The sequence below is a fragment of the Nannobrachium achirus genome (assembly GCF_963921795.1).
Source record: "Nannobrachium achirus genome assembly, chromosome: 20".
Taxonomy (NCBI): domain Eukaryota; kingdom Metazoa; phylum Chordata; class Actinopteri; order Myctophiformes; family Myctophidae; genus Nannobrachium; species Nannobrachium achirus.
The window spans coordinates 19,613,007-19,625,545 of record NC_137827.1 but is presented as its reverse complement, the minus strand read 5'-3'; the positions used below and the strand labels follow the sequence as shown (position 1 = coordinate 19,625,545).

Here is a 12,539-nt window from a genome sequence, read left to right as displayed (position 1 = left end):
GATCAGGGCCCACAATTGAAAACCCTGAGTGCGGGGCGCCCGCTGGCCTACTGGTCCAGGCGCATACCACATACAGTAGGCTCTGATGCCTGACAGTGTGTCACGGGTTCGAGTCCCGATCCCGGCAACCTTTGCTGCGTGTCACTCCCCAAGTCCCCATCTCTCTCCCCATTTCCTGAGAAACGCCAGGAAAATAGAACAGTGGTGTATCGGAGCGACAGTGGCTGGTGTGTGTTGGTTCATTGAAAATAATGGAGGCGGCTGTTTTGACACGTGCCGTCCGAGCCGGTTTGTCCCCCCTCTTTAGATTTAGGTTTGTATAACTATAAACATACATTAACCACCACAAGTTCTACATCCAGTATACTTTGGCTATTTGAAAATAGCCGATCTACAAGCACATGATGGTGAGCTTGTAGATCTTCTATTTTCAAAATCTTGCTCTGATGTCACTGTGATGTCAGGGGAACCACTCTGAACAGGATGGGTTTGCCACTCTGACATCATACTCTGGCTTCACTGTGATGTAACACTAACACTTTTATGCCCATATATGGAGTTCCCTGGTGTCATCAATATTAAGCCCATATCAAACAGGACTTCATATGGGAATGCCCATATATGGAGGCCACATACCACACTAACAGACAGGGATCTCCATGTATGCGCATAAAATGGTATGATGTCAGATGCCATAGACATCATAGGACTTTCACATAACGAATAACTGAGTAAGCATGTTTGGGCTCTCACAGCATATCTCCATATACAGATCCATATAGTACATGGATCTCCATGGGTACTAGGGGTCTCCATATATGGGTAACTAGTCCAGGGGGGCCATGTCGCCACTCCGACATTGACTTCTTATTGTTGGAGTGGCAGCACTTCCATAGAGGTTAGGGTTAGGTATAGGGTTAGTGTTGGAATGGAGACATGCAACCACTGGTCCAATATACCGTACATCACTGGCCAGATGGCCAAGAATTGGCGAGACCTCACCCTTTAGGGCGAGGTCGCATGTCGCCCTGAGGTGTATGACTGTTGTGGGGTCATTCATTGGTAACCAGCTGAATCCTATATTATCTTGTGATTAGGGCTGTCACCATTATGACATTTTACATGACGATTAATTGTCACTCAAATAATTGTGATTAACAATTTAGTTGTGTTTTTGACGTTGGCAATTACATTTCTGTTTGGCTTTTAGGCTTTGAAGTTGCATATGGCAGACATGACGCATAACCTAAATATACAAAGAAATGACTGATGTTATACTTTAAATATTTTTTAAAGTGGTAGTGGAAATAGACGATCTACAAGCTCACAACGTGTCGCGTTTGTGAGCTTGTAGATCTGCTATTTCCACTATTTTTTAAAATGTTTGCAAATATATGACATTTTTTCAACATGGATACGATCATGATGATTGTGACAAAATATCTGCGATTATGTCAAATATTTGCGATTATGTAATAATTGTGACTGGCCTACTTGTGGTGTGTTTGGTTGTTCTAGGGTCCATGCATCGGTAACCAGCAGAGCTTGGCTCACAGCCGGCTGTGGGATGCAGTGGTGGGCTTCCTGCATGTGTTTGCAAACATGCAGATGAAGCTGTCTCAGGTAAGGATCCTTTATTAGACTGCCTCTGGAAAGCCTTCTTCTTTTGGTATATGACAGGGGTCTTCAACAGGGGGTCCGGGACCCCTAGGAGGTCCACAGAGTTACTACAGGGGGTCCTCCAAATCTTTGTGTGATAGAAAGAAAAAAAAAACTCCTTTTTAGCCAGATTCTTAACCAGATTCTGAGAACTTTAACCAAAAATGGCAGATCTACAAGCTCACAACGCCTCGCAGAGGGGTTTAGTGTATAGTGGAGGGGGAAAAAGAGCAGACTAAGTACAAAGTGAAAGGTCAAGTGGATTAAGTATTGAAGGTTCAAGCGGTTAAATATCTGAAAACACAAATTGACATGAATCCAAAATACACTGATGATTGTGCTGGCAAACAAAGAAACTATATTGAATCTCTGAAAAGGTTGTGTGGGGGGTACCTGCTTCATCTCTCTCTCAACTAAGGGGTCCCTGGCCTGAAAATGTTGAAGACCCCTGGTATATGACATTAAACTGTTCCTCACATGAACATTCATAACCACTAGAGGGCTCTCTAAGATCAAGGATGAACTAAGGCCAGTTCAACGTCATGACAACACCTTGCCATTCTCTAAACTAGAACGGTAGTTCTCAAACTTTTTCTCATGCCAAGGAGGACACCCCCCCCCCCCCCCCCCCCAAACGACTATGTTTTACAAGATGTGTGTGTTGTGTTGTTAAAATGTTTCAAAAAATGTTTTAAAATGTTTTAAACTGGGGACCCCTGGGGGTACCCGGACCCCACTTTGAGCACCACTGAACTAGAAGATGCATTGACTTCTCATGTAAAAAAAAAAAAAAAAAAAGCTTCTATTTCCAATAGGCCAGGTATCAGGTCCATCCCCCTAATGTTATTTCAGTGCCATCTGAAAGGGGCATGGGGCCGATTGTGGGAGCTGGAAATGAGCAGAGAGGACAGGTGGAGGGGGTTACAATTGAGCTCATCAAATCCCACTTTAGATGGATGGCCCGCTGAACGCCCACATGGAGCAGAGACTAAATGTGTCAGTGTGAGCCAGCCATCTGCTTGGCGACAGTAAAATAGCATTACGGCCGCTGTTGAAGTATGGAGAGAACCCAAAGGTGTAGGAGAGGAGGCCCCCGCGGGCTCCATGATGGGGCCGCGCCACACTCTGAAGTGGCCTTCAAGCTCCCACAAATGATGCCTCTCAAAGGGTATTAGTCAGCCCCAGGGACGTGCTGGGCCCCTGATTCAGCCCGGGAAAAAGAGTTGTAGAGGCCCTCATTGCGCGCTATAGAGAGAGATCTCTCTCTATAGCGCTGCTGCTACTCAAAGATTTGCCATTTCAGATCATGTTGTTGACCTTGACAGAAGGTCGCGACCCCTGAGGTCACGACCCCTGAAAGAGGTGTGTAAACTGCAAGACAGGAGGCCCTCCTCCGGGACCTTTTAAAACAAGCGTCAACACAGAAGTGTATGCTATGAAACTGCAGCCGCTTGTGGTAGGGAAAGAAGAGACAGCAAATCGTTTCCCTATGGTAATTTCAGGTCGTAGCTAGTCCGGCCAGTGCCCTGGAAGGCCTTCCAGGGAAAGCAACTGGAGCTCAGACCTAACCTGGTTACCACCGATAGACCCCTCGATAACTCCTCTCTCCAACTAGCTTAGTCCCATAACTCATGAAAGGGAACTAGAAGGAAATAACGTGAGAGGATTGTTATTGAGGATAAGGTAGAGGTTGAGAGGGCTCCTCAAAGTCTATCGACCTTTAACCTGTCCTACTCTCTCAATCTAGATATATGCAAAGATGTAAAGTTTCTGTCGATCCAAAACAACTGAGTACCCTACACAGATACACTGGATGGCGGAAGGAACCCAGGACGCATCTCCTTGGACAAACGGCAATAATATATATATTTTACCCCGAATTTGATTATTATCCTTTAAATATGGTGACTGTCACCCCTTAATGTCTGTAGGAAAATTACTGTAAACCTTAGCTAAATTATCTTAGGTAATATGTTAACACCCTCAGAATGCAACCCTAAAGCCAGAGTCCAGAGATTGCGTATTCAATTCCTTCCACCATATGCAGTGTTAATATATATTCTCCTAATCCTTTTCAGCAACACGTATAATGAAATAAACCAAAGCACGATTCCCAATGCATTCACAACGTCAATGATCATGACATACTTCTAAAACATCAATTGCAAATATCCACCTATATGAGATGTGTGTGTATCAGTAAATGTACAGCCGTAGTGTGGGAGCCTTGCTTACCTCTCAGGGGCCGAACGCGATGCTGTTAGGGAACCCCTTAGATCTTGATATAGTTGTCAATTCAGAGAAAAGAAAGAAAAGGACTGGAGAGGAAGGTTTGGTAAAAAAGGCTTTTACACGCTTTTTATTTTATAAAGTTATAAAATGTTTTTGTCTTTTGAGAAAAGGAAAAAGGCCTTAAGGGCTTACAAGTAAAAGTTCAAAAATGAAAAAGTTTAAAAATCAAAAATGGATTACAAGGTTTAAAACATTAAAGTTATAAAAGTTACATTGCAGTAACTATGCTAAACATTTATCATAATATTAGAACATTGAGCAAAGCAGATTATAATAGTGGCTATGAGCCTTTTCTATCCTATGCATCTCAGAAAAATACTAAGTGTAAAAAGAATCTAAGTAAAATAAGAAGCTAAGAGTCACGGCCGAAGGGTACAAAAGGGTGGTCTAGCCTCATAAGACAGAAGGTCAGAGAGTAAGGGACTTTAATGCTACAAGTGAGCAGCCCTCGAGAAGACAACTAGAGGTAAGCAGCACCATCCATTTATACTCCTCGCCCGGAACCTTATCTGGGTCACCCGCCCACAAGATCATCTTGGCGGGAAACATATCACCATTAGCCGCCAAATGTTTGTCTCGTATGGCGCGGCCCGCCAAAAGCGTCTAACCACAATGGCTGTCTGCAATTTTTGCAACCGTTGCTATCTCGTGGCCTATTTACCTATGGAGGTGAGGAGTATGCGAGCGCAATACCACAGCCTACTTGACTTATGGATATGAAGAGGCGTAAAAGCGTACGTGGTCACGTACATTGTCGTTGGGGCCCCTCGCCTGTCGCCTGTCGCTTTGAGATTGTGGTCGGGCCCCTCGGCTCATTGTTCCTCTGTCACTGAGACTGTGGTCTAGCGCCCCTTCGCTTAGTACCTTTTTTATGGCTGACAGCGAGTTTCCACTCAGGCGCATCAGCCACAAAAAACGGCTGCATACGTTTAGTTTTCTGTGTCAACAACCCACAAAGTGCAATCAATACAGTTATGAGTGGAAAATAGGCTGACAAGACCAGAGCACAGCATGTACAGTATGTCCCCTGCATTCAACATCTTTAGTAAACTCAGAGATGACAGTTTGAAAGATAGCTTTTCAGCACTTTATATTTCCTTTTGAAAATAGCCGATCTCCAAGCTCATGCCATTTTTCGGCTGAGTCTTTTTAAAATAGCCGATCTACAAGCTTACGCCATTTTTCAATTCTGTCATTCCTGATGTCTATTCTATTTACATGGACAGTGATAACTTTAAAGGTCTTAACTGTTTCTCATTGTAAATCATATAAGAAAACCCTTTAACCTGTCAGTTCATCACCCTCTTCCTCACTTCATCTTTTATTGCAAAAAGATGCAGGCACAACCTTTAAGGATTAAAAACCCTATTTTTTTTCTTTTGATCGATTTTTTTAAATATATTTTATCCATTGTTGCATTGTTTTTTATATTTATTAGGCCCTGTAGTTACAATGGTCAACCTGGCACTGTATATCCAGATCGGGCCTCTTTTAACCGTGGCTGTTACCACGGTTACCGCTCCAAATACACAGTGCAAAGTTGAACACTCCGTGGGCCTATTTACTCATCTTACACTCTTACACTCTAACATTCTTATAACACTTAACTGGAGGCCTCTCTCCCCAGGGAATTGTACCCTGAAGATGCAAGCCTAAAATAATCATGGGGTGACCTGAATCGTCATTTTGGGACATAGTCAACACCCCCTCTGGCGATTCAAGGCACCCCTACCATACCCCACACAGGGAGCGTCCTATACAGATGTTCATGGGATCCGGCATACGCACGTATAACGGGGCATGGCAGGCGCGCATGTAGCATGTCAGACCCGAATGCAGCAAATCCAAAAATGAAGTTTGACACACCCGGGACGAACACGCCACACCCGCAGGCGTGTGGCAGGACCAAGGCGGGGTCTTCGGGGATCGCATATACAGCTTAAATTTCAGTACCCAAGAGTCAAACCATTAAGTGGGCCCGTGGTTAGTACAGGCCCAAAACGAATGACACCAGGACCTCCTCCGTTTCTTAGGGGCAAGAAGAAACAGAAGAGGTTCTGCGGTCAGTCGCTCAAGACATACCTTCCTACATCCCCCCCCTTTTTGGGAAATTGGACTACCTTCAGCAGGGCAGGACGCCTCTATTGATCCTTGGTCACACCACGCCACCGGTGAGCAGTTTAACGTCATGCCCAGGACCGTGGAATTTACCACGTCAACACAAGTACAAAGGGTCAAAAACACAGTCCACCTCCGGGAGTGTGCTAACCATCACCAATGAACATCATCATTAATCAAATAATCACAGAAAACCGTCACGAACCAGTACCTAAAAGAAATACCCACCCCTGTAAAAGAAAAGAGTTAAACAAACAACAAAGTTATACATACAACAAAGCACATATATATATATATATATATATATATATATATATATATATATTTTTTTTTTTTTTTTTTTTTTTTTTTTTACACCTAATCCAGGAAAACTAGAGTCCACGCGTACGGGAAAGTCCGCGATCCGTGGAAAGTCTAGTGGGCAGGCCCACCCTCCACGGCATGGCCTATCCAATTAGGCCCGTGGGAATCATCTTCCCAAACGATAAACTCACGTACAACAATGTCCCAGTCCGGATGCCAGCACGACACCCACACCCATCCTTTGTCCATGCCCGTAAGCGGGGCCTCCATCATCATACAGTCACACCGAACTCTTCCAGCCCAGCGGTTGCGAGGGTCATGGAGCTCATCCCTCACGTGATCACTGACAGCCAGCAGGCTGGCTGCCATGTTACGACGTTCGCATAGGAGTTCCCCACCAGCGATGTTCCCTTTATACTGGGAGGTGTCCATTTTTCCCAGCCTCGCAAAGGCCACGAGTCCGTCCCTACAGAAGTCATACAGCTGACCCCGGGAAATGGGTACATGATCCACCTCGTAGAATTCTAAGCTCTCGTCCCAGTCCAGCCCCAGATAGCGTATACCGTTCATGTCGAGAGGTTCCATGTCTCTGTCCATAAAGGAAAACGGTTGTCCCAACGCACTCCTGGGGCGAGAGGAGCCCATGGTAGAGGCCCCCTCGCCACCCACCGAGACATAGTTTGTCACCGCACACTCCCTTGGACCGGGGCTTGAAACATTCGCCCGGCGATTGGGAGATTGAGGCCGCGGGAGAGGTGGGGAATGTAGGATCAGCTGATAATTGTTATAGCGCGGGCGCTTAGGAGGCGGCGCATGAGCGGAAGACGCCGAAGACCCTTCTCCATTGTCATCACCAGCGTCACTGTCCTTCCCCTTCCCCTTGGAGCCCATAGAACATAGAATCCCTGAAACGCTGTCCGTATTTGGGGGAAAAGGACGGTCGATCTGCTCGAAAGGGACCTCAATACGTAACACAGGTCCCCACTTGGACTCACGCATCTCCGACCTCCCCCTACATGTCGTCCATGCCCAATCCCACCGGGCCCCCTTGCTGACCGTGGAACCATGGGATTCGGTCTCATCGTCCTCAGACTCTCTCTCACCCCGAACTTCCAAGTCACAAGGATCCGGGGTTACGGATCTAGGGGGGGAAGAGGGACTAGGGGAGACGGGAGGTGTCCCTCCTACCGATACGTTGGCAGAGGGACTAGGAGAGACAGGAGGTGTCCCTCCTACCGACACGTTGGCAGATTCCGAGAAGGGAGAGTGGGGCTGAGTCAAGTCAATGATTGGGAATTCACACTGCGTCGACGCCTGCCTTTGAGTGGATGAGGACACCCCTTCACTTGGGCTGTCGGGGGGGTTCGGGGCCGGGGAGCGGCCCCTCCCAGAAGGACTCGAGCAGGCCAGCAAAGGACTCGGGACACGAGCAGGGGACGGGGGCGGTACGGGAGCAGAGGCCTCGGGGTCGTAGACTGGATAGGAGAGCGATGAGGGAAAGTAGGTTGGTGACGCGTGAGAAGGGGAGGGAGTTGTGGGCGAAAAGGAGGGAGATGGGGGCGGCATAGGTGCAGCCGGAGAGCGCCAAGGTGAAGCAGGAGGGCTGGATGGTCGTTGGAGGAGCGTGGGACCCCCCACAGGCAGAGCAGGGGGAGAACCAACCGATGCGGGAGCGGGCCCAGGGGTTCCTGGTCCACCCTGTCCGGGTGGGTTGGCGGTAGGGACCTCCGAAGAGGGTCGGCCTTGACCCCCTCCCACCACCCCACTCGGACCCCCAGACTCATGAACACCATTGCAGGTGACCAGGTGTCGGAAGTTCAGTGTGTTGGAACACCGAGGTCGCGGACCCTCTAGCCTGGGCATCCCCCGGGCAGGTGGAAAAGCTGGCCCCCTCATGCTGCGAGGCCACTGGTAAGGGCGTGGAGTCTCAGGTCTCTGCGGCACCCACGCATGTTCAGCCCCCTGTGCCATCCACCTCGTCGCGGTCCCCCTCATGGGATGTCCCCGTGTCCCGAAGCCATGGTAGTGGATAGGGACCTGCAAGGTCATCTCACCCAGCAGTTCCCAGGTGCCGGAGGAAGGACCCTGGTGTCTCAACGGGAAGTCCCTCATTTGTTCTGGATACATGAACCGAGAGCGTCCTCCAACACCCCCTCTCCTGGCTCGGCTGCGGGGCAAGCGCTCCATGGTCTATCCACTCTTGTATACACGAGACAATGGAGGTTAATAAGACTACTACCGCAAAAAATGCGGACATCAGGAAGTAATGCGTACAAAATAAGTTGAACCCCAAAAAGAAACAAAAACCCCACCCCCCCCCATTAAAAGTGAATACAGCACATACTGGTTCGTGACTTCAACAGTAAGTAAGCAAGCGTTGCCTTTAAAATATAGGCATTCAGCGCACGCGAAAAAGCTTACTACTATTATTATTACATAACAATAGTAGTAAATTCCACGGAAAATCTTATTTCTTCCGATCACGGCCCCGACAATTTAAACAGGGGAGCATGAACATGTTTGGTTTTGCGATTCCTTCTACCACATTTTGCTCACGTCTAAAACGCTGTCGGCCTTCGGTTAGCCAGATAAAAGCTCCAACAAGGTAGAAGCTTGGTCTTGAATAGGGAAAGAAGGCTTCGAATACCCGTAGCAGCATGATCCCGCACGTAAAAACCGTGAGGGACCTCACGAAGGCCCTGAGGGTGCGCTTGGCCTTGGTTCTTGTCTCCCTAATCAGGAAGATCCACAACAAGACCAATGCGAAAGCCATAACGCCACAATCAGACAACGTAGCGCCGATCAAATAAGGGCCAGAGAGGTGGTGGTACTTTCCGAGACAATACAATTTCACCCCGGAACCAATTATACCCATAAAACTGCTCCCAGTGGTCACCGAGGTGAAAGCGTTGTTACCGATGTCCATACTGGACAAATAGATAGGCAGGATCCAGCTAGAGAGGTTCCATAATCCCTGGTAGCCCCTGTACAGGTTCAGACACGTGTACATGAGTCCCAGGATTGCTCCACGAATTAGAGGGTAGCCTTGTCTCTGGGTCAGCCACAGCATCATGATCGTGGAGGACACAAATTGGCTTATTGCTGCACCCGTTGGAGGGTCTGTCAAAGCAGAACCCCAAGGCGTGCTGTAGCTATTGTTCCCCCGGCTCATGTTGCCGGGGGCTTTACTAGAGTCCGTATAATATGTCATTACAAACAACAGGAGCCTCGAAAAGCGGGACAAATAAGTCAAGTTTCAAGAAAAAGTATTTGAATGCACCTTAGAGTTCACGCAGTCCCCATGGTGACAAATCTCGACCCCGTAGGAGAGGCAACTCTAAGGTGACTCAAAGAGGATGTGGACCGACACGTCTATCAAACCATTTTCGCGAGTCTTAAGTGTGAGGAGGGCAACCTCCCCTGGGTAAGACGCAGGGCGTACAACCAAATCAGTAGGCTCAATCCCGCCCCGAAACTGCAAAAAATGACCGAGGAGAGTCGCGTCACTAATTATCGCCGTGGCCAAAGCGGCTCTCCTTGATACCCCTTCTTCGACAGGGAGGTATACCCCGGAAAAACGCCAAACGCCTCGGTCCACAAGGTCTCGAAATGCTGTTACTTCAACAGATCGATCCTGCATAGCGATCCTGCGAAAAAATAGTGTCAGAAATAAAACAAAGCTTCCTATATAAGCATTAGCGGGAACATTCCCATGTAATTTGTTTATATCACAATTATTGTCCCGCGCAAAGGGCTAGTGAGGTAGAGGTAATATAAAGTGCTTAAGATGTCCTCTCTGGAGAAATTGCGTTCCCCCAGGGATAGAACACATGCCACTCGGGGGAAGGCGATTTCAAGGAGATCGATACTATAATTTCGATGCGCCCGTCCACGCGTTCCCACAGACTGATAATTGCGACCTCCCCTGGGTAGCAGTCCAATTTTACTGCTAAGTCAATCGGCCCGCCACTGGTTCTAAATTTTAGGAAGCTGTTGAAGAGGCCCTCGTTATTAGTCAAGGCCGTGGCATAGGAGTCCCTCCTCGGTGCCAACTCTTTGAGCGGGAGAGGTACCCCGTAAAATTGCCAGACGCCCAAATTTGAGAAGTTCTTTATAAGCAGCTACTTTCGCTATTTCGGTAGGGTCACAAAACGGAGTTACCTCGTCAGTCTGAATGGAGTCACACGGAAAATTCGGTTCAGGAGTCAAGCGAAGTACAACGCCGCCACTCAGGATTGGTTCAAAAAGAGGTTTGATGGGTTGAAAGGTCATGGAGTCCGCTTAGAGAAGGGGTAAAAATAAGAGCTCGCGAGCAACACCATCAGTGGGGAGCAGAAAAACGCGGCGACCAATGGAGGTCAGGTATGGAACTTTTTTTGGAAAATGGTAGCTAGTGTTGCAGGAGACGTCAAGCCCCCCACGTGTTACCAGGAGGGGTTCGTGAGGAGTAAGGGCTCGGGTTCAGACGGCACGTGTATATATCAGGCACTTCCGTCAGTTAGAGGCCCCACCCCCTCTGGGCGGCAAGGCACGCAGTGTGATGAGCCCTCCACTGTCACCGCCCCCAATACTCCCCGACTTCCTCCCAGGAACACACCTACTACTCAGACAGAACACACACAATTGCATCAAACCAACGAGACACAGTTTCAATATTTTAAAACAGATTATCAGGCATACACCGTGTTTGGATTATTCGGAAAAAATGGATCTCTGAATTTTGAAGAGATAGGTTACGTCATTAAGTCTGTCCAGCGGGATCCTCACTGGGGAGGACCGGCCCGGCATCCTGATCCTTCCCCTCTTTCGCCCCTGTAGAGGGAAAGAAGAGGAGGATGAGGGGGGGCCCCAATGTACTATAGCTATGTTTGAGCATTTATGCTCGAGCCCCCTTTGGCTAGGATCCTCCACCTATTTTTCTTGCCTTTTTTCTCGAACTTTGAAGGTGGGGGTTCAATGGGGCTCCCTTCCACATTTACCGAGGCCGTCACGACCCTGGAGAGATGGTCGCGCAGTAGGGCAAGCTTGATATTCAGATTAAGGGTGGCACCGGGCCTAGCCTGTGGACCCGTCAGGGAGGCAAGAAGAGTAACCTCGTTCACCTGACACTCGTGCGTTCCCCCCCGGCTGGAAGAGAATGCGGTGACCCAATCGAATTCCTTACCCCTAGGACGCCTGCCAGTCAGCTTGAGCTCGCGCTTATCGAACGAACCACCCAGCATTTGCAGCAACACGTCTTGGAGTTCAATGGTCAGAGATCGTTTGTGGTCCACCAGGGGAAAAAGTTTCTTGCGTGCCGCATCTGGGTGCAACACCACAGTGGTCTCACCCTTGACACCCAACACTCGGCTCGGGCGGAGGGATATCGGACCGCTGCTGGGGAACTGATCGGTAATCATTTTCTGTAGTGGGGAGCAAGTGTGAGTTAGGTCAGGTGTGGAAGTATACATACCGAAAGTCTTTGGCTTCGGCTTTCCTCCGAGTTTAAACCATTTGGAAGTATTTTTACCCCTTTTCCTGTATCCCAATTTCACAGATTCAGGGGGGTGTAAGTCACCACCTCCACTCAGTAACGACAGACCCGAAGCCAGGCCTATCTTAACAGCATCAGGGCAGGGGAGTATCTGATCCACAGTGACCGAGCACTCACACTTGCCTTTAAACCCCAATGGATGGTCAAGTCTGGCCAGCAACATCCTAAGACTGAATCGTGTGACGCACTCGCTGCAGAAGAGCAGTCGGCAGGCAGGCACCCCCTCCCGGGCATAGTTCCCAGGGTTTTGAGCAAGGGGGGGCAGGGCTGGCAGTTCGGGACGTAAGGCCGCCTGACCTGTCCAGATGCAATTCCCGACGTGGGCTTCGCACCTGGCGCAACAGCCCAATCTGTAACGGCGCCACATTAATTTGTTAGTTCTTTCCCAACAATCCAAAATTGAGCCCTGCTGGGCGCAGGAGAGGTTCTTGAGGCTTTCGCCTACCCAAATCTTGTCCCCTGAGCAGCTAAGGACCCACACGGCCTTGGAGGTATGTATGTAGGGGTCGCAAGGGTCAACATGTGCAATGGGAGCTACAGGGTAAGGAGACGCCATATTGCAGTATACTGTTTCCTCTATCTTGCAGTATACAGGTTCCTCCATTTTATAGAATCTTTCTAATCTGTCTAGGGT

General features: G+C 48.6%; 1 protein-coding gene across 1 annotated transcript in view; it reads left to right on the top strand.

The window, feature by feature from the left end:
* LOC308305985 (ryanodine receptor 3) overlaps positions 1–12,539 on the top strand; it is a gene marked incomplete at its 5' end in the record, with an annotated part of 342,849 nt that overhangs the window by 298,505 nt on the left and 31,805 nt on the right. The window contains one exon of the mRNA XM_080750884.1: positions 1,519–1,623. Within this exon, the coding sequence (XP_080607010.1) occupies positions 1,519–1,623 (105 nt within the window). The remainder of the gene's footprint in view (positions 1–1,518; positions 1,624–12,539) is intronic.